Source organism: Aethalodelphis obliquidens, unplaced genomic scaffold (assembly GCF_003676395.1).
Source record: "Aethalodelphis obliquidens isolate GAN/ISIS:26980383/991018 unplaced genomic scaffold, ASM367639v1 scaffold10, whole genome shotgun sequence".
In the NCBI taxonomy this organism is placed as follows: domain Eukaryota; kingdom Metazoa; phylum Chordata; class Mammalia; order Artiodactyla; family Delphinidae; genus Aethalodelphis; species Aethalodelphis obliquidens.
In genome coordinates this window covers 31,257,815-31,281,040 of record NW_020837954.1, presented here as the reverse complement: position 1 = coordinate 31,281,040, position 23,226 = coordinate 31,257,815, and the positions used below count along the sequence as shown (strand labels likewise).

The following is a 23,226-nucleotide window of genomic DNA, read 5'->3' as shown; positions in this document are numbered from 1 at the left end:
GCTATTTGACTTCCAGATTAGAATTTGAATAGCTAAGAACACGTTTGTGTAAAAACATATTTATGTCTCTTAGATTTACAAACTAAGTAACAAAAGCTATTTAAACAGACTTATTGAAAAAGACTTATTCTCTTGTTCAATTAACTATTTAAATATGTTTAATGAACATGAGATATACAAGTAAGGACCACTCCTTTACCTTCAGGGTGCTGAAATGCTACTTGTTTTAGACATATTAGCTATTAAACAAATGTTTGTGGAACCTCGCCACCAATTACAGTATCATGTATATGAGAAAATGTATTCATTCAGTAAACATTTAGCTTACCTTACCTTACCTACCCTAGGCCAGAAATCCTTCCAGGTACTGGAGTTAAAAGATGGTTTGAGTTAAAAATCTAGTTGGGGGAGTCAAAGAAAAAAAAAAGAACTCTTTCTTCTCTCAACATTCTACCACTACTCTCAGTATTACTTCATTTCTGACACCAGATGTGTGGGGATTTTCTTCCACAACAATTCAGTTCAGTTTTCCAATAGACACTGACTGGGTATCCTACAATTCACTCTAATTCTGATACTGTTTACCTGGAGTTAGCATCAGATCCCACAAGTTAAGGGCTCAGTCCCACAAAAATGCCCCCAGTTCAGATACCAATTGCAGTCCAGGTTGTCACCTGTGTTTCTGACTGACAGCTATAAATTGGAGGGTCTCATGACCCCCTCTTAGAGATTCAGTAATTTGCTAGAACGGCTCACAGAACTCAGGAAAACAGTTTGCTAACTAGATTACTGGTTTATTATAAAAAGCTAAAACTCAGGAACAACCAGATGGAAGAGGTACATAAGACAAGATATGGGGAAGGAGTGCAGCACTTCCCTTCTCTTGGGTGCTGCCACCCTTCCAGCACCTTGATGTGTTCAGCAACCTGGAAGCTCTCTGAACCCCACACTTTAGGGATTTTTATGGAGGTCTCATCATGTAGGGATAATCATTAACTCAATCTCTAGCCCTTCTCCCCTTCCCAGAGTATAAGGGGTGAGGCTGAAAGTTCCAGGCTTCTAATCATGCTTATCTTTCTGGTGACCAGTCCCCATACAGGAGCCCACCAAGAGTTGCTTCAGTAGGACAAAAGATGCTCCTATTACCCAGGAGATTCCAAGGGATTTAGGAGTTCTGTGTAAACCACTCCTATCACCTTTGTCACTCCGGAAATTACAAGAGTCTTAGGAGGTCTGTGTGAGGAGCCAGGGTTGAAGACCACTGGAACAAAAGATGCTCCTAGTACGCTTATCACTTAGTCCCTTAGTTGTCTTGTGTGTGCTTTCTTTCTACCTTTCCATGGGTAGGATGAATCCCATTTTGCTAGTCTGAAACGAAACGAAACGTTTGTAGTGCTTTTCAAAAGAATCAGTGTTCAATAAATGTAATTCATTTAAATCCACCATGAAACACATAGTCTCATGAAAATCAAATCAAGTGTGGTTAAAAGGAGAGCCAAATGTGATAAAATTCATTTAGTTCCAATGCCAGAATTGCATGAAGTTCATATTTGGTTTCTGGTAGAATCTTGGATTTATAACACCATAGAATGCCTATTTTTTTATTTCTGGAGTGGAGGGTGGTGGTACTGCCTTTTTGGTTTTGGATCTATGAAGCAAGTTTTGATTTTCAAGATCCTGTGCAGGGGATTTGGCCATGGCCCCGATAACAAGTGGTTTGATATATTGTGCATCTATGGTGTGCTCAACATTGTTCTATTGACCACAGCTGGAAAGCAAGAGAAGTGTATGACAAATCCTGACTTTGCTTTCAATTTAATTGTGGAGAAGAGAAAAACTTACAAATGTTACTATAAAACAATAAATGACAAAATGGCAGTAATATATTGTTTTGTGTTGGCATTTGAATTTTTAAGCCTCATAGGGGTTAAGAGTAAAGAAATCAGTGGAGATCATCTAGGGAAAGAACCCTTTCCCCATAAGTATCCTTGTAGGTTGAGTTACCTGGTCACAGGTAAGGAAGCAGAAGTAGCATGGGTTTGAAAAGAAGACTAGAGGAGGCTGCTGGTAGTGTACCTGTTCATTTTGGGGTGCAAAGAAATTTGGTTAGGTAGTGTAATATAAGAACTTCAAGGGCAGACTTAAGAGTGTAAACTTCATAGTTTAGGAATTGCATAGGGAAGTTTCTGACTAAAAGGGAATATAGTGTTTTAAAGATTAGTTTGGCAGTGGTCTGCACAATGAATTTAAGAAAAGCACCTTATATAGGAAGTACTTGAACCCACCTGTTAGTTGGTTTAATAGGACACAGAAATACTTCTCTCTGAAATCCTCTGAGCCTTATTTTTATTTTTATGCGGTATGCAGGCCTCTCACTGTTGTGGCCTCTCCCGTTGCGGAGCACAGGCTCCGGACGCGCAGGCTCAGCGGCTATGGCTCACGGACCCAGCCGCTCTGCGGCATGTGGGATCCTCCCGGACCGGGGCACAAACCCGTGTCCCCTGCATCAGCAGGCGGACTCTCAACCACTGCGCCACCAGGGAAGCCCTGAGCCTTATTTTTTAATCTAAGCGAGCGAAAATATTATAGGTTCTTTGAGTTTGTGGGTGGCTGTAACATATTTTATTGGATCTATTTTTGGGAAAGCTACTATAAGAAAATACAAACATTTGGTTGGATTTTCTCAAGGAAACAATGTTAAATTAGGGATTTATGTTCCTGTCCAAGGGCTTGAGGTCTTAATTTTTAATAGAAATGACCACAAACTCCAAGTTTTTATTACAATTGGTAGCATTTGTAAAGAATAGGAAATCAGCTTAATAGATCAACACAGTAATCAATTATGTAAAGTTGAATTTAATATGATAGTATCTTTGTAGTACACACTTAGATTTTTGTTTTTGTTTTGGCTGTTTGCTTTTAATTACTACAGAAAAATAGAGATTAAGATATACCTTTGTCAGGTTCACGAAATTCTAAAAGATTTTTGGGGTAATAGTTTACAGGTATCTTTGAGAATCCTCTTAGGAGGACTTGGTCATTTGGAGGTCTTGGAGAATTTGTTAATTTGACTATCTTTTTCTCATTGTAAATGCCTTTGCAGCAATGCTAAGTATTAGAAAGTAAATTATTGGGATTTATTTGGTTTTATAAGCAGCAAAAGTTTTGTTTTGTTTTTTGCTTTTTTGGAACTTCCATTCCATTGGAATCAGTAGTTGATTTATCTTAAACTCTTGTTGATAATTTGATTGCTTCTGCAGATGAAACCTGAACTTTGCTTCCAGGATGCTGTTGTCTCCTAAGTTTTCCTCCTGCTTTACTGGTCCCCCTTACTTTGTCTTTTGTTGGATCCCTTTCCTCCTCCTATCTCCACATGTTGGCATGCCCTTCTTCTTCCTAGATGATCTCATCCTGTTCTGAGGTTTTAAATAACTCTAAGATTATGTCTAATGCCAGTTTCTTCCCTGTAATACAAACTTATTTTTCTGACTCTGTCTTCTGCATATTCACTTGTATATCTAATTGGCATCTTCAACATATCATATGCAGAATAGAACTCTTACATCCCTACTCCCTTTTCCATCTCTTTCCCCATTCTCACTAAATGGCACCATTTACCATTCATACAGTTGTTCAGGCTGCAGACGTCTATGAGTAATCATGATTCCTTTTTAAAATTTCTCCCACATCCAATTCATCAGCACTTTGTGTGAGTACAGTCTTTAAAATGTCATGAACCGGGCCACATCACAGTACCCCCTCTACTGCCACTTTCATCTGAGTCATTAGCATCTCTTGACTAGACTAGTACAGTGTTGCAGGTTTTCCCAGAGAAGCAGACTTTGAGACAGAGTTTAGTGTGCGGAATATTTATTAGAAAGTACGCTTGGGATAAACACATGTGAAAGGACAGGGTAAAGAAGCAAGATTGGGCCTTAGGAGAAGTAGCAGTACAATGCTGGCCCAGTGATAATGGTGATGATCCCTGTGGGAAGATCTGGAACTAAAATTACGTATCAGAGTTGTCCTGCTTTTTACCAAAGTGGTCAGGCCTTTATATCCCCATCTTATTTAGTCATTGGATATAGACCACATTGAGAAAAGTATGACATTGAGTGAAGTGGCTCTCTGCAGCTGAGTGGATCCCTGAAAATACTGCCAGGTGAAGGTTCTGTGCTGACAGCACTGCTAGCAGTTAGAGCAAGACCCTTCTTGAAGGGAGATCTGGATGACACGTGTCCACCTCAGACCACCCCTGTGCCACTAGACTCTATGTCTTCACATACATTTGGGGGGTTCCTCCTCTAGACTCCAGTTGGGGTTCTTATCCTGGAGGAAAATTAGAAGGTGGTTAGTGGGATGAACTATGGCCCCTACTGTTGCATGTGGTCTCAGGTTGCAACTTGATATCACTTTCCATTTTTTACTCTCCATTCTAACTCCCTCTCACCTTCAGCTAGTATGTCTGCTGCTTTAGGTGGCTTAACTGGTTACCATACTCTTCTTAGGCCGGGGCTGCGCACATGTCCGTGTACTTTCAGAATTGGTCAAGGGAGTATCACAAGATCCTTACAAGGAGATCTGTGTGTCAAACATATTTTTCCCTGCCCCCTCTGTATAGTAGCCACCCTGCCTCCCTCTGATGATGTCAGTTGCCCTGCCAAAGATGGTCACTCCTCTTCTTGTTTTTTATTTGCTGGATAAAAGCAGCCAAATGCCCAGGCAGCACTTGCAGTTATAGTTTATTGGGACTCTTAATTATGTTCCCATACAAAAGTATTCCCCCTTTGGAGATTAAGACCTCTAACCCTGTAGACCTTAGAATTGCAGGAATAGCAAGAACAAATTGGGAGTCATGATGAGCAGGGCCACTTCTGATTTTATTCCTTGTTCCCAGGCTCATGTGTTTTTTCTGTTGGGGACAGAGCATCATATAAAAGTTTTCAATTCAGAATGTATACTGCATTTTGGCAGATAGTGCTCCATCTTTATAGAGTATTGTCTCTGAACTGGTAGTTCAGTTATACCTTCAGCAGGCTCTTTCAGTGCTCTATCAGACTGGCAGCTTCTGGGTGGTATGGTTTATGATATGACCAGTTGATTCCATGGTCACCCCCTTTGCTGTTAAATGGGTCCCATGGTCTGATATGTGAGATCCTATGCCAGGAGAACAAACACTTCCTCAGAGGATAGGCAAACTCAATTTGGAATGTTTCTATTCCTGTTAGAATGAATGACTCTTCCAGCATGGAAAAAGCCCAGTGTAGTCAACTTGCTACCACATGGCTGATTAGCCTACTTGAAGGATGGGGCTGTTTTAGGAGCTCAGAGTTGGTCTCTGTCACTCTTAAGCTAGATCTTTGGCTTTGACACTAGATGGATCAGCCTTGCTTGTGGCACACAGGCTTCAGTAGTTGTGGCTCGCGGGCTCTAGATGCGGGCTTCGGTAGTTGTGGCTCAGGGCTCTAGAGCACAGGCTCAGTAGTTGTGGCGCACGGGCTTAGTTGTTCTGTGGCATACGGGATCTTCCCCGACCAGGGCTCAAACCTGTGTGCCCTGCATTGGCAGGCGGACTCTTAACCACGGCGCCACCAGGGAAGTCCTATCCTGCTTTTCTAATATCAGATATTATACATGAGCATTTTTTTCTCATTTCATTAAATTTTTTTACAACATGATTTTAATAGGAAAATAATTGTTTTATCCTGTAAGTTTACTATAATTTTTCAATAATGATTTTGTTGAATATTTGTGTAATACTTTTTCAGAGTTATATATAATACAAAAATTTTGTGTTCATATCTGCTTTTTCCCTTAGAATTTTAAAAGTAGAATTACTGGGGTTAAAGGGTATGAGCATTTGTAGTACTTTGATGTTACCAAAATGTTACCTACTGTCCTCCAAAAATACTGTACCTTTTAACATTTCTAACAATAATGAGAGTGAATTTCAGCTTACCCTCTCTTGTATGCATATTATAATTAAGGAAAAAGAAAAACTTTGTCAGTTTGTGAGGCAAAAAGAAGAAAAAAAAGTGATAACTTGACCTTATTTGATTACTAGTGAAGCTGTATATATTTCATGTTTCTTGGCCATTTGTATTTCTTCTATAAATTGTTTGTGTCCCTTGCTCATTTTTCCTTTGGTATGTTCCTGCTCATAATACTCTTTAATATTTTAATATACTAATTTTCATTAAGTAATTTGTTTATTGAAGATTTTTTAAATTGAAAAAGCCTGTACATTTTAATAATACAGATATATTTAATTAGTAATTTAATTTTAAGTTCTCACATGGTACAAACTGTTTCATTTTTGTAAGTAGTATTAAGTCATGGCCTGTGAAACTTTTTAAAGGAACATTTATTTTGTAAACTAGGAGCCTTTTGTGGCAGATGAGTATATTGAACGTCTTGTATGGAGAACCCCAGGAGGAGGCTCTAGAGGGGGACCTGAAGCTTTTGATCCTAAAAGGTAAAGTAAAAATTTTTTTTTCATAGACCCAATCTAGTACAAATTTGTATCTGGAATAGAGGTGACTGTTGGAATTCCTTTCAACATTCATGTAAAGGGAGTTAACAACTGGCCAATAAAAGGAAGAAGCATTAGAAGTTTGAGATTTATTTTTTTCCTTTTATGTTTCTTTTATTTTAGAGAAGGACTTTAAGTGATATGAGGGAAGGGATTTTATTGCATTATGAGAATTTAATATTTTCTCCTATTAGTAATAAATTAGAAATGGCTGGCTATACCTCTAAAATAAAACATGTTGAATATGTTGTTTTAAGTATCGTAAATTGGGGGAACAAAAATTCACCATACCCTGGAATGCACAGTATTATTTTGATATAGTACGATTTACCTTTTAAACTATTTCTATAAAATTGATTTCAATTCTGGGGGTTAATGGAGATTCCATATGAGGTTTTCATTTATGTCAGAGATAATCCCTAACAGGATGCTGAAGAGAAAATTAACATGTTCATCCTTACCTCAAGGAATGCTCACTAATACTTTATTTACAATTATAAGTGAACTGGTCACTTCCTAGTGATCAGTTATAGATGGATTGATACATATTCTAATTTTCCTTTGTTAGATTATTAGAAGAATTTGTAAATCATATTCAAGAACTCCAGATAATGGATGAAAGGATTCAAAGGAAAGTAGAGAAACTAGAGCAACAGTGTCAGAAAGAAGCTAAGGAATTTGCCAGGAAGGTACAAGATCTCCAGAAAAGCAATCAGGTAAACAGTTAGTTAAATAATGAGTAGTTTATACAGACTTTAATATCTTTATTTCCTTTCAGTGTTCAGTTTTTTAAAAAAAATCTAATGCAACAGAATTGTTGAGGTTTCTTTATACTGCTCCCATCTCATGGGATAAAATGTTAATGAATTGTTATCAGGCACTCTTGGTGCACTTGCTTGCCTACTGAGTGTTGGTTTGGGATCACAGTACTCCCTTAGGATGGGGTGGTATCCATTACAGTGTGGTCCTTGCATTCTCTTTAACAGTGCAAACTTCTAAGAATGATAATTCAGTAGACCTGTATTTTTAGGGGATCATGATTAGCTTGGATATTTAGGTATTTATTTGCATTCTCATTTAATCATAAAGCAAAATAATAATACCAGACCAACTATTGCCTGGATGAAGTTTTTCCCTAGAGGAAACCTGGTCTGGGAAGCTTCACAAAAGTCATGAGGTATATACCCTAATGAGAATGCTGGTGTAACTGGGAAAAGCATGTGCAGAACTCTTCCTCAGACCATTTGGGAGTAAAACTAGATCTCTAGACTGACTCTGGGGTAAGTAGGCCAAGCTTCTTAGCCATTCTTAGGCCCTAAACTTAATCTGGAACCTCTGAACCTCTTTCACAGCCTGGACCTGATGTGGAACTTGATTGCCCTTTGTAAATGTAGTTAGAAGAGCATGTTTAGCATTGCTGCCTCCCAGGGGCTCTTTGTTCTTTAGTGTTAGGGGTTAGAAAGCTGATTTCTGCTCAGATTTCATATATTTAGATTCCTTCACTTAAGCATGTATAACTGTTAGAAAATAATAAAGTCAGTAATTTACATAAGATAATGTGTTTTTAAGTAGTTAAGGTGATAGATTCCAAATACTTCTAATGCAGATTCCCCTTGGTAATAATGATAGTATTTGTAGTTAATCTGGGTTCTCTGATTGTATTTTATGCTTGTTCACATTTTTCCTAGGTTGCCTTCCAACATTTCCAGGAACTAGATGAGCACATCAGCTATGTAGCAACCAAGGTCTGTCACCTTGGAGACCAGTTGGAGGGGGTAAACACACCCAGACAACGGGCAGTTGAGGCTCAGAAATTGATGAAATACTTTAATGAGTTTCTAGATGGAGAATTGAAATCTGATGTTTTTACAAATTCTGAAAAGGTGAGCACTGTCAGAAGGATAAAAGCAAATTATAGCATTAATAACAATGCCCTAATTATGAACTGCAGTTATTACTTTCCAGAGTCAGACTTCAAATCACTGAGTAGGTGACTTATTAAAAGTCTTTATTCTGAAATGTACACTTATCTACAGATTACTGATCAACTATATATATTCAGATTTTTAGTTGGATTGCCTGGCATTTTTGTTTATGAAATTTGTATTGTTTAGAAATGTTGAGGTAACTATTTTAATAAATATTTCTTTCTCATAATTGACTTTTAATATTAACAGAATTTGATAGGCACATTCCATTGGGTGAGGGGGTGGGCTGACCTAAATCATTGACAAGCTGAAGTATCTTTCTGTGCAAGGAATTCAGAGCTTCTAGTTTTCGTTACTTGAATAAAGATCTTTTACAAAGAATTAAAGCATACTTTGGATCAAAGAGAATAGAAAAATCTGAATTAATTGTTCATGTTAATCTTTTTTATAGCACTAGTCACTTAATCCTGGTCTAAGGTTGCATGGTGTTGGCTGCTGTACAATCTTGGAAGAGGTTATTTAGCTCACTTTCTTCCCCTCGGGGGAAAAAATCAAAATGCATGAAAAAATAGACATTCTTATGGATGGTATATGCACATAGTGACATTGTCCACTAATACGTTGAATACAGTCTTCCAGAATTTTTCTGAGTGTACTCCATGGGATAGCTCAGATAGTGAAATTTTAAAAACTAAGTAGTACTGAAGTTCACTTTGAATTAAGCAACACATTTTTTTGTGAGTAGGAACTATATAGGGGTATAGAATTTATAAGTTTTAGAGATCTTTAAAAGGAATGGTTACATATGTAGAGGTAACTCCTCTAAAGAAAAGGCAGTATTTTAAATAATGAGTTTCAGGAATTACATTTGTAATATAAAGTAGAACTGATAAGATTAACATCAAGAACATTATCATACTTAAACACTTGTAAAATACTGGCAATATCTAGCTTTTATATATTCACGTGATTTTTATGTATAATAGTGTATACACACACACACACACACACACACACACGACTTGAACACTGAACTGTTTTTCAGGATACCTTATGGAATGCTTTTATTTTATGTTTCCTAAATATAAACATACATATTTCTAATGTATTATAAAAGTACATATTTATACATATAAAAATTTATATATATATATATAAAATGGTATATAATTCAAGTCTTATACCTTGGGTTACCTTGGATTATACCTGTTGGACTGTAGCGTATATTTATGTTTTGTTAAAAGAAAATGCCGATATTTTACCCAGTGTGAGTTGGTCTGTTTATTTGATGCAGCTCAAGGCAGCCATTTAGAATCTAGAGAAAAATAAATATTTTAAAATTGAATGATTACACATATTTTTATCCTGATTTGTATTGCTTGTAATGTTTTGCATAATGAAATTATGTTTTTTACACTTCTCTTTAAACATTTTAATTATCAAGTAATTGTGTAGTTCATGGTATTACTATTGTCTCTTAATTTTTAAGATTTTGATTGAAAGAAGAAGAAGAAATCTTCATATTCTTGCTACTTCATTCACTTGGTCATTAGCTGTCTGTAATTTTTGAAGAGCAAGTAGAGCTAACAGTGCTTAAGCTACTTCCTCTTATTTTCTCTCCTTTGCTTCACTGTCTACCATATCCCATTTTCTTTCATCTTGTTCCTTTTTTCTTATACTCTAGTCCTCTTTTCCCAGTTGTCTTGTTTTTCTCTCATATCTCCCATAAGTTTTGGGTTACTGTTGAATCATTACTTTTGGCCTGGTACTATCAGAGTTAACTACACTTAGGAACATCATATATGGTATTAGATTGCTAATTATTAGATAAACTTCTAAGTATCTCAATTTCTGCACTGTGTGCCAGCCACCTTCCCAATGGAAAGAAAAGGAAAATCACCCATGTAGTTAGGGAGGTGTGTGATTTTGGAAGGAATTAGAATGCGAAAAGATAACAACCATCTTTTTCCTTTTTCTTCCTGCTCCAAAGTCATTTTTGCTTTTTTTAAATCTTTGCTTCTCAGAATCTTCTAATTTTCTTCTCTGGGGAAAAAAACCCATTTTATGACCATAGTATATATTCCCTCTTACCTCTGTCATTACAGAGTATGTTAGTTGTTTCTCTTCTTAGCATCACAACTTAATGTTCTTCATGTAGATAATGCCTGATGGCCCTGATTATCTTTAACCTGTTAGCATGGGTGGTCTCTCACCTTACCCTAACATCAGTAGCAGATATAAGCAAGTTATTAGATTGTGGTTTTGAAAGCTTCTGTACTTTTATAGTATATTTCAACTGATGGATGACCTTAAGAGCTACTTGTGCTTGAAACAATTTTTATAAAATAATTACCTATGGGAATTCCATAAAATCAAGTGTTATTTACTCTGCTGTACTTCTTACTATATTAAGTGAAGTTTGCAAACACTTCCATCTCTTGAAACAACAAGAACAAACTCCTGATAGGAACATAAAACATGTATGTAGGTCCTTTCTGAAGGGAGTATCGGTGAGGAGAAAAGGGTGGACATTGCTAGTACAACCAAATGGCATGGTGAAAAGAGATAATGCAGTGGTATCTGTGCCCATGTTCAGTAGAATAGAGTGAACATCTGGTAACTGAAAATGACAGTGACATGCTGACTAGGAGAGAAGAGATAACTGAAGCAGAAATGCTATCTGCATTCACTATTGTTGGGCAAAACAACAATATCGTTTGGTCCTGCTTTTGTTTTCCATAGTTGCTTGCCAGACTTCACATGAGTACTCGGTTAGAAAGATCTTTGTTAATGTTCTCAGCTCTTCCTTCACGTTTGTATGAGTCTCTCTCTTCTTTTTTTTTTTAGTGTAAAAGAAAGTGAATGATCATAAAATCATTTACTTAAAGGTGTGCCAAAATAAAACTCAATACTTATTTGAAATTTGTTTTTAAAAGTAAACATTATATAACTCCCCTATACATTTAGTGTGAATAAGCACAAATGTCTGCATTTTAAGAATTTTGGACCCCTTGCCTAAATCCTTCAGTTCCACAACTTGAATAAGTACGAACATTTCTTTACCATATTCCATTCTAGAAACTTCATATTAAACGTAATCTTTGCTTTTATAACAAGTTTTATAACTTGATATGTTCATTAAATGACAGGCATTTTGTTGTTATTTTCTTCACTTAAATGGGATTTATACAGCAGTATGATCTGAATTTTTATAAATCTTGTTTATCATTTCACAAACTCAAAAGATACTTAAACTTGCTTTCAGCAGTCAATGATTTGAATTTATTCGGAGTAAACTTGAACTGCAGGTTTCATTGGGAAGGGATTGTTGCATTATAAAATCACAAGATTTCAGTACAATAATGACAAATATTTATGTTTTATTGATTCATTATTGGTGATACCCCAGATGTATTCCTGTTGCTCATAAGATTTTATTTGTTGTGTTTTTTAAAGAAAATTGTTTGGGTGAGGGTCTGTGGGCATACATAGAAGAATATTACTGTTTTTAAATATAAAATTATTTTTTGATATGTATAAAGGTTTTGTAAAATTATTGCTTTTGTTTTTTAATAGATAAAGGAGGCAGCAGACATCATTCAGAAGTTGCACCTAATTGCCCAAGAGTTACCTTTTGATAGGCAAGTTTATTTCTCAAGAGCTAATTTGGGTATATGGTGTAGTGTATAGAATAAAATTGTACTTTTTCCTGTATGATTTTGCTCATTAATTCAACAAGAACTTATTGAGGACTGCCTTTGTACAGGTACAGTATGTAATAGCTGATTGAAAAAAATGTGGTATCTTAACAACTAAATTTAATGATATATCTTGAAATAATTTCAATCTTATGTTTTTCTTTTGAAAAAAATTGATGGAGAATTTTGAGATTAGAGTAAGATTTTGAATTTTCTTTTTTTTTTGGACTTTGATCAACAGACTAGAAGGGGACAGAGAAAGCTTAAACATGGGGCTCTTGAGCTCCTTTTTCTTCTGTCTACATGAGAATTCTTAAGCTTTTAGGGGTCTTGGACACCTTTGAAAAGCTGGTGAAAGCTATGAAATTTCCTTAAAAAAATCAGATACACAGGCCGTTGTATACAATTTCATGGAGTTTTAGACCCTTTAGCCTATCTGTAGGCTCCTTCCTAGGGACTTCAGGTTAAGAAGTCCTGTTTTAGATGCAAGGCCCTGGGGCCATTGCTAAGTTAGGTATTAATGGTTTCATCCTAAAAGAACTTCACTGAGAAGGAAATTCTTTCATGATTTCCTTTAGTTCATGGAATGTCAGACTCTATAATAAAATCTTGTTAGCGGTGGTTCTCCCATTTAAATATCTGGAAAAAATGTCTTCCCTTTTAACAGATAATATACGTATTTTATTCTTTTGGTAATACTTGAAAATCCTGAGGTACAGGTAGAATGTAAATGTATTGCTATACTTAAAGCTTGTCCATTATGTCCCAAACATAGAGTGAAAGTGAATTCCCTACCCCCAAATATATCTTATTTTACTCTGAACTTTGTATCATCATAAAGGATTAGCAGTAATCATCATCTATCATTTAGCTATTATTAATAATTTCATACTTGTCCAGCATTATGAGCAATGATTTTTAAATGCTCACAAAAAACCTCTCTTTAACTTTATTTCAGAGTTAAACCATTTTCTTAAATGGGTAAAATATGTGGCTCACAATAACTGCATCATAATTGTTGGCTTCATCTGTCTCCCACCCCTACAAACACAGAGGCATATACTCATCTTCTCCTGCTTCTCAATTACATGCTTCTCTTACAGTTTTGTTTTAGCCTATCAGGCCTTAGAATTGACTATATAGCCTAATCAAGTTTAATTTTTTCACAAAGATCAGTATGGCCTATCATACTTCGTGATCCACTGTGACTTTGATATCAATTTTATATAGATCTTTAAATTATTAGCTTCTTCATCTGTCTTTGGCATCTCTTTTGCCAGCCACTCTCCTGTCTCTTCAAACTAATCGCATAAGATCTCTCAGCATTAATTTTCCATGTTGTGCATTCCCCCTGGATACTTATGATTTGAAAAAAGTTCTAGTGTATGGTAGTGTATGATATTTTAGTTTTTGAATTTGCAGAGGTTGAATGCTAGGCACATTGCTGGGTCCTTTTTATGGCTTCTATTTTATTTTTCTAGTTTTAAAATAACTCATTTGTATATGCTTATTTTATAGTTGTTTTTCTTTAAGTAACAATAGTGGAACGTCATATGAGGAAATCCCAGCTGAGGGGAAAATAGACAAATATCAAGTGAATTTAAAATGCCAGTGAATATGAGTAGGGACAGTAACCCAGTTGTTGGGGCTTTCTGGGTTGTTAATGCCTCATACAGAATTCCTCCCTTTAAAAGGGAATTGGTGGGACTTCCCTGGTAGTCCAGTGGTTAAGACTTCGCCTTCTAATGCAGGGGGTGCAGGTTTGATCCCTGGTTGGAGCTAAAGATCCCACATGGCTCTGGGCCAAAAAACCAAAACATAAAAGCAATATTATAGCAAGTTCAATAAAGACTTTAAAAAAAAATGGTCCACATCAAAAAATAAATTAAAAAATTTAAAAAACGGGGTGGGGGAATTGGTTGTTCAATGTGAATTTCCTCAGTGAGAACCAGAGACCCCATCTGGATTGCCCAAATTCAGTTTTGTTACATGGCATGCTTCCTACTATCAGTACTCTCTCACCTCTGGCTTTGTCTTTCCCTCCCCTCCCTGCCTCCCCCTGCTTCCTTCCTTTTTTTTCTGACAATATTTAGTATAGAGGGTTCCTATGTACCCCCCAAACCAGTTTCCCCTTTTATTAACATCTTAAATTACTATGGTACATTTGTCACAAATAATGAACCTCATCATTGGTTTTTATCTTTCAGATTTTCAGAAGTTAAATCCAAAATTGCAAGTAAGTGGGGTTCTATTTATTTAACTGTTTTGGATAGGTAATCAAACTACTTGTATAAAAAAAAAGAAAATAGTAAAAGAAGAGAGTGGGAACAATGTCATCCTCCCACCCCATCCCTGAGTTTGATTCCTCTTCCTTGAAACAATTGTTATCAATTTCTTGAGTATTCTTCCAGAATATTCTATGGATATACAAGCATAAGACATAGATCATGTATATAATGTGTAGAATTTAGTTCTGCTGTCCGCATTTATTTTAAAATAATTGGTGGCATGCTATACAAATAGCTTCCATACCTTGTGTTCTTGGCATACTATACAAATAGCTTCCATACCTTGTGTTTTTAATTTAACAATGTATCTTGGGGATTGTTTCTGTATTCATACATACAGACATAATGTAGTTCTCTTTTTTTAAAGCTAGCTCGTAATGACCATTTCGGTACCTATTTAACTTCTTACATGATAGCTTGATTCTTGATCTTTGGATTGTATTTTAAGCAGATCATTCTGAATTTCTTTAAAAGCTGCTATATTTACAGGCTCCCGTGGTAGTCTAAGTCACTGTTTTGGGAAGTCATTGAAGTTCAGAGACCACCTGTTTTCCCAAAAGTGTACCGTAATAGCCTCAAGAATGTAGTGAATCAAATACCACATGTTGTCTTAAGGTGTACCTTGGTATTGAATCTGCCATTGTTTGTAGTAAAGGCATCTGAACTCTAGTAAAGTGTTTTATAATTCTGCTCACCCTTTCCATAAATTCAGGTTTAAGATTTTTCCTGTCTCTTGCTATCACAAATGACATCCAGAAGGCTTTTCCCAGGCAGCTGCTTTTTTTTTTTTTTAACATCTTTATTGGAGTATAATTGCTTTACAATGGTATGTTAAGTTTCTGCTTTATAACAAAGTGAATCAGCTATACATATACACATATCCCCATATCTCTTGCCTATTGCGTCTCCTTCCCACCCTCCCTATCCCACCCCTCTAGGTGGTCACAGAGGACTGAACTTATCTCCCTGTGCTACGCAGCTGCTTCCCACTAGCTATCTGTTTTACATTTGGTACTGTATATATGTCAGTGTTACTCTCTCACTTCATCCCAGCTTAACCTTGCCCCTCCCCATGTCCTCAAGTCCATTCTCTATGCCTGTGTCTTTATTCCTGTCCTGCCCCTACATTCATCAGAACCTTTTTTTTTTTTTTTTTAGATTCCACAGATACGTGTTAGCATACAGTATTTGTTTTTCTCTTTCAGACTTAATTCACTCTGTATGACCGACTCTAGGTCCATCCACCTCACTACAAATAACTCAATTTCGTTTCTTTTTATGGCTGAGTAATATTCCATTGTATATATGTGCCACATCTTTATCCACTCATCTCTTGATGGACACTTAGGTTGCTTCCATGTCCTGGCTATTGTAAACAGAGCTGCAATGAACACTGTGGTACATGACTCTTTGAATTATGGTTTTCTCAGGATATATGCCCAGTAGTAGGATTGCTGGGTAGTATGGTAGTTCTATTTTTAGTTTTTTAAGGAACCTCCATACTGTTCTCCATAGTGGCTGTACCAATTCACATTCCCACCAGCAGTGCAAGAGGGTTCCCGTTTCTCCACACCCTCTCCAGCATTTATTGTTTGTAGATTTTTTGATGATGGCCATTCTGACTGGTGTGAGGTGATACCTCATTGTAGTTTTGATTTGCATTTCTCTAATGATTAGTGATGTTGAGCATCCTTTCATGTGTTTGTTGGCAATCTGTATATCCTCTTTGGAGAAATGTCTATTTAGGTCTTCTACCCATTTTGGGATTGGGTTGTTTGTTTTTTTGATATTGAGCTGCTTGTAAATTTTGGAGATGAATCCTTTGTCAGTTGCTTCATTAGCAAATATTTTCTCCCATTCTGAGGGTTGTCTTTTTGTCTTGTTTATGGTTTCCTTTGCTGTGCAAAAGCTTTTAAGTTTCATTAAGTCCCATTTGTTTATTTTTGTTTTTATTTCCATTTCTCTAGGAGGTGGGTCAAAAAGGATCTTGCTGTGATTTATGTCATAGAGTGTTCTGCCTATGTTTTCCTCTAAGAGTTTTGATAGTGTCTGACCTTACATTTAGGTATTTAGTCCAGTTTGAGTTTATTTTTGTGTATGGTGTTAGGGAGTGTTCTAATTTCATTCTTTTACATGTAGCTGTCCAGTTTTCCCAGCACCACTTATTGAAGAGGCTGTCTTTTCTCCACTCTATATTCTTGTCTCCTTTATCAAAAATAAGGTGACCACATGTGCGTGAGTTTATCTCTGGGCTTTCTATCCTGTTCCATTGATCTATATTTCTGTTTTTGTGCCAGTACCATACCGCCTTGATTACTGTAGCTTTGTAGCATAGTCTGAAGCCTGGGAGCCTGATTGCTCCAGCTCTGTTTTTCTTTCTCAAGATTGCTTTTGCTATTTGGGGTCTTTTGTGTTTCCATACAAATTGTGAAATTTTTTGTTCTAGTTCTGTGAAAAATGCCATTGGTAGTTTGATAGGGATTGCATTGAATCTGTAGATTGCTTTGGGTAGTATAGTCATTTTCACATTGTTGATTCTTCCAATCCAAGAACATGGTGTATCTCTCCAGTTGTTTGTATCATCTTTAATTTCTTTCATCAGTGTCTTATAGTTTTCTGCATACAGGTCTTTTGTCTCCCTAGGTAGGTTTATTCCTAGGTATTTTATTCTTTTTGTTGCGTTGGTAAATGGCTATGTTTCCTTAATTTCTCTTTTAGATTTTTCATCATTAGTGTATAGGAATGCGAGAGATTTCTGTGCATTAATTTTGTATCCTGCTACTTTACCAAATTCATTGATTAGCTCTAGTAGTTTTCTGGTAACATCTTTAGGATTCTCTATGTAAAGTATCATGTCATCTGCAAACAGTGACAGCTTTACTTCTTCTTTTCTGATGTGGAATCCTTTTATTTCTTTTTCTTCTCTGATTGCTCTGGCTAAAACTTCCAAAACTATGTTGAATAATAGTGGTGGGTGTGGACAACCTTGTCTTGTTCCTGATCTTAGAGGAAATGGTTTCAGTTTTTCACCATTGAGAACGATATTGCCAGCCAGCTGCTTTTTTACATAGCAGTGATAAATGGCAGTCACACTGTAGGAGCTCACCTGTTTTACCAGTTGGGAAGATTTTTTGGTTTTGAAAATACATGTTTATATACCACAGTATATTATCGGGTTTTGATCCACTACCTATAATCTCATATAGTTTTTGCAATTCTTTTAAAAGAAAACTAGATTCCTAGTCATTATATTTATAAAGAAACCATATACTCATAAATAACTTGGATACTTTGTCTCATTGTAGCTGAATGACTTTCTATTTTTAGGTAAATACCATGACTTAGAATGCCAACTGATACAGGAGTTTACTGGTGCTCAAAGAAGAGGTGAAATCTCCAGAATGAGAGAAGTAGCAGCTGTTTTACTCCATTTTAAGGTAAATAATAAAAGTTTAAAATGCAGATTAGTCTTAAAGAGTACAGAGGTTATATGAATTCTATATATTATAGTCTCTCTTTTTCCCCAGTTGTATGAGTCAGTGATAATTTTCATTATTTGGAATAATTTGAATGTACATTTGTATCTTTCTCCAGAAATGATATTAAATTTTAGGTAATATTATTTAAATAAGGATCTTATATTCAATAAGATTAATATTTTATCACTGAATTTTTATGTAGTTTGACATAGAAAATCATATTGTCTGCCTTCTGGGTATTTAATGTATTTTTTTTTTCAGTCAAACATTTGATGAAATAATTCAAAAGCAAGAAAGATTGACCTTAAGTTTGGAATATAGGAACCAGAGAGTAGCTATTACTGTTGGCCATTTATTGAGGCATAGACATAGCTTTATTACATATAATACCTCTTTATTGACATGGTTGTTATTATTGTTATAATTGAACCAAAAGAGTGATATGTATTTCTTTCTTTTTCCTAGGGTTATTCCCATTGTGTTGATGTTTATATAAAGCAGTGCCAGGAGGTAACATAACAGTACACTTTATTGTATTTTATGCTAATTTGTATTTTTAAAAAGCATTTTAAAATCATATATTCAATGTAAATTTCCTCTGCTGTTTAGGGTGCTTACTTGAGAAATGATATATTTGAAGACGCAGCAATACTCTGTCAACGGGTGAACAAACAAGTTGGAGATATCTTTAGTAATCCAGAAACAGTACTGGCTAAACTTATTCAAAATGTATTTGAAATCAAACTACAGGTAATTTTAAACAATGACTAAGTACTTAAGGCAATATGTGATTTTTATCCTCTATGTTTTAAAAGTTTTTAAAATTTAGTTTGTATAATATCCTTAGGCATAGTAATCCACTTATTAAGTGTAGGAGAAAGGAATGACAGTGTCATGCTTTAAAAAAAAAAATGTTTTGTTGTTTACTAAGAAAAAAGGTGCTAATCACTCAGTGTCATCAGAGGATGTGTTTGAAATTACATATGTATCAGGTTGTGTGGTAGGTTAGCCTCAGTTTTAATTTTTATTGGTTTCTTACCTTAACCAATAGATGGCATTTTGAAATTGAACAGGAATTACAAGCTCAATCTGTAGAATTTTTTATAATATGGTACTAAGATTAAAAGAAAACAGGAATTTCATTTACAACCTTGACTTCCATAGCTCTGTACTTTAAGGCAACATTTCCTAAACTATGTTTACCAATGGATTGAGCAACATTAAATAAGTGTTGTCTTTACAACACAATTCAGGACTTTTAATAGCCTTTAAAGATACTAATATGTATTGTGATTCTCTAGAAATGGAGATGTAATGTACAGCATTTCCCAATTTTACAGTAGTGTCTCAAAGGACACTAGTGTTACTTAGACTACAGTTTGGGAAAAGCTGCTTTAAGGAATTGACCATATTGATACAGCTTCAGGTTTTGTTTTTTGGGATTTTTTTTTTTTTCCCCAATGTACTTCATGAGGCAGGATAGGCAGATTTCAAAAGACAAGGTATTTGAGATTCTTAATGCTTATTCCCAACACTGATAAGATGTATGAGTAAATATGAGAAGCAGTAAAAATTAAAAACCTATTTTTTTTTATATTGGTCTCTTTTCTATGCATTGCCTTTTCCACTGGATTTTAAGTTAGAACAGTTCAAGAATGTGGAGTAATTCTAGAGAAAAAAATATTGACTATATAATTTAATATTTACTTAATTGACAGAATGTTGACTTTTTGTTTTAGAGCTTTGTGAAAGACCAGTTAGAAGAATGTAGGAAGTCCGATGCAGAGCAGTATCTCAAAAGTCTCTACGATTTATATACAAGGTATATTTTTAATTATTAGAAAATAGTAATATCTCACATTTTCTTTTTTTCAAATAGAAAATGGGGAAGTATTCAGGTATTTTTGAATAACAGTTTGTCAGATAGCAATATACCTTTTAGCATTAAATACTCGGCTGTATAGACTAGTATTGTACAAGAGCAGCATTCTTAGCATGTTAACTTAAGGAATTGGATATTATGCTTTATATTAATGTACTTTAATGAAATATAAAAACCTTGTTTAAGACTTGAGAATTTTGTTTCTGATTTTAATTGTAAGCTAGTTCATTATTCTTTAATTCTTTTCTTTAAGAACTAGTATTATTACATTTATCTGCAGTTAAAACTTTAAAAGTTGAGAAAGGGAGTGACAAACTCTCTTTTAAATTTATTTATTTTATTTTTATTTATTTTTGGCTGTGTTGGGTCTTTGTTGCTGCGTGCAGGCTTTCTCTAGTTGCGGCGAACGGGGGCTGTTCTTTGTTGTGGTGCCCGGGCTTCTCGTTGCAGTGGCTTCTCTTGTTGTGGAGCACGGGCTCTAGAGCACAGGCTCAGTAGTTGTGATGCATGGGCTTATTTGCTTTGCGGCATGTGGGATCTTTCCGGACCAGGGCTCAAACGCGTGTCCCCTGCATTGGCAGGTGAATTCTTAACCACTGCGCCACCAGGGAAGCCCCCAGAGTGACAAACTCTTTATTTTTTTTTTTGCGGTATGTGGGCCTCTCACTGTTGTGGCCTCTCCCATTGCGGAGCACAGGCTCCGGACGCACAGGCCCAGCGGCCATGGCTCACGGCCCCAGCCGCTCCGCGGCATGTGGGATCTTCCCAGACCGGGGCACGAACCCGTGTCCCCTGCATCGGCAGGTGGACTCTCAACCACTGCGCCACCAGGGAAGCCCGACAAACTCTTATATGACAATTTCAGACTTAAGTCTGATGTGAAAATTTGTCTTGTGCTTTTGTAAATGGCAGTGTTATACTTTGTAGAAGCTTCATGTGGAGTTTTTTTTTCCAACTCTATTGCTTTTCTTGTCATCGCTTTGAGAAGAGGGTTTTCAAAAGTAACTATAATCAGGAAGTCCATCTCAGCAACAGCACTATTGTGAGCCTATCTTCAACAGTGAGAAACAGAAAATTAGAGGAAAGTCCAGGGACAAAGACTAAAGAGAATGAACAGCGCATAGACTTCTCAATATTTTGACTTGGGTACCATGTCATGAATGGCATACTTGAAGCCATTCTGCCACTGTTGCCATTTCTAGTCTGGTTGGTTGCCTTAGTTTCCTCTCCTGAGTCATCTCTAGGAGTTTATGGTAGTTTTCAAAACCATGATGTTGTTTGTAATATTCATTCTACTTAATATATATAACCCTGTACAGTCGCTGTCTGCATCCTGAGTAACTTCCCAGGGTTTAAGAAATGGTGGTGTAACATAAGTTATTAAAAAGTCACGTTATAAAAATATGTATTTCTTAAATATTGTTACTATACCTACAATATACATTAATCTTTTTTCTCCCTTTTGCATGAAAAGAACCACAAATCTTTCCAGCAAGTTGATGGAGTTTAACTTAGGTACTGATAAACAGACTTTCTTGTCTAAGCTTATCAAGTCCATTTTCATTTCCTATTTGGAGAACTATATTGAAGTGGAGACTGGATATTTGAAAAGCAGAAGTGCTATGATCCTACAGCGCTATTATGATTCAAAAAACCATCAAAAGAGATCGATTGGCACAGGAGGGTAAGTGTTTTTGTTAAATGTTATAGTTAAAACTAAAGATATTAAAAGCTATTATATTTGGACAAACTTGTGAAATATTGATAGTCATTAGAATTTTCTGTGAAGAATTTTTTTAATTCAGTTTGTTTACACCATTCATCAAATCCTTTCCTTCAAGTCACATGTTGAAATGTTCCTACATAACATTATTAAAATGTAAAGCAGAATACTAGTACCGTAAAGAGTTCCTCCCTCGCGCCCTTCCTGCCTGCCTTCCTTCCTTCCTTTTTTTAGACTGAGTAAATTATTCCAGGTTATTGACTAGGAAGCACATTGTTTTATTGCTGCTATTGCAGGTGTGGTTAAAAAAAAAATGCAGATCACAATTTTGTACCCTGAGCTTTTTCATGACTTGGGCATAAAATTATTTAAGTAATACATTAAAACGTGAATGTACTTACCTACTAGAATAAAATTAAATGATTTGCTGTAAGAATTGGTGGCAACTCAGTTATCTAGATCTCAACTATCTGGAATTGAGTTGATTTTTGGATGAATCAGAATGACCTCTGTGGAGCCATATAATCAGAGTTGACAGTTCACATAATGCACACCCAAATCATTTTCTTGTTTCCCAGTTTGTCATATATTAAATAATGATCATGGAGAGATTATAATTAGGAATAAGAAGTGACATCTCAAAGGCAGTAGCAAGTAAAAGAGAAAATCTAAAAAACAATCATAAGAATTTTTTGAAAAATTAGTTCACAGTCTGGAGCTATATATTCTAGGACCAAAAAATAAAGTAATTTTCTAAAGATACTATCATGTAATAAAAGTTCTTAATGACCCTCAGTCATTGAGAAAAGCTAAATTATGTTTAATAATAATGAAATGTACAATATGTTTAAAGGGTTAATATGTTTAAAAATCTTTAAAATTTTAAAGTTTGTTTTAAGCAGGACCATTTAGTTATCTGGAATATTAACTTATTTGGAAAAGCCCACTTCCTAAGGAAACCAGACAAGGAGTTTTGGGCTACTGAGTCAGAATTGTAGAGTTGAAAGAGACTTTAGAGATAATAACTCCAAATCTACTCATTTTCAGACGAACATCTTCTGTTTAGAGATTAATGCTTGCTTCACTTTACAGAACTACTTACTGAAATTAGAAGTTTTAGGTTTCCTGGCTGTTGGTCTATTTTTCTTTCTTCTTTCTTTTTCTTAGTTCATGTATACTAAGTTTGAGAGTATTTAAAATTGAAATCTATGTATAGTAGTGTTCTTTTTTCATTTGTTGGTATTATGCACTAGTATTCAAGATTTGAAAGAGAGAATTAGACAGCGTACCAACTTACCACTGGGACCAAGTATCGATACTCATGGAGAGACTTTCCTATCCCAAGAAGTGGTGGTTAATCTTTTACAAGAAACCAAGCAAGCCTTTGAAAGATGTCATAGGGTAAGAGTAATTGTAAATTTATTTTATTTGTATATAGTTGTGTATTTTAATTTTTCTCTGGTTAGGAACAATTGTTTATTGTAATAAAAAAATAGGATTTTTGCTTGGGGAACAGAATTATTTTTAAGTTATTTAGAAGTATATTTTAACATAATTTTAAAGTTGAGCGTGTCAAATTTTCTTTAGTGAGATATTAAATCAAAATATGAAAGGGAAAGTTAGACCTATCTTATAAAGAAATAGAGCATTAGGGAGAGAAGGATATTTAAGAACACAGATATCAAAGGAAAGGAAA

General features: G+C 35.4%; 1 protein-coding gene across 2 annotated transcripts in view; it reads left to right on the top strand.

Annotated features, from left to right (window-relative positions):
- The window catches only part of EXOC5 (exocyst complex component 5), a 47,353-nt gene that overhangs the window by 4,142 nt on the left and 19,985 nt on the right, over positions 1-23,226 (top strand). The window contains exons 2-12 of one of the 2 annotated variants that reach the window (XM_027111355.1): positions 6,381-6,475; positions 7,101-7,248; positions 8,221-8,415; positions 12,037-12,101; positions 14,366-14,394; positions 17,774-17,883; positions 18,391-18,435; positions 18,535-18,675; positions 19,665-19,747; positions 21,282-21,491; positions 22,784-22,931. In XM_027111355.1, the coding sequence (XP_026967156.1) occupies positions 6,381-6,475; positions 7,101-7,248; positions 8,221-8,415; positions 12,037-12,101; positions 14,366-14,394; positions 17,774-17,883; positions 18,391-18,435; positions 18,535-18,675; positions 19,665-19,747; positions 21,282-21,491; positions 22,784-22,931 (1,269 nt within the window). Of the gene's footprint in view, positions 1-6,380; positions 6,476-7,100; positions 7,249-8,220; positions 8,416-12,036; positions 12,102-14,365; positions 14,395-17,773; positions 17,884-18,390; positions 18,436-18,534; positions 18,676-19,664; positions 19,748-21,281; positions 21,492-22,783; positions 22,932-23,226 lie in introns of those variants that run through there. The other variant, XM_027111356.1, reaches the window with a different exon arrangement.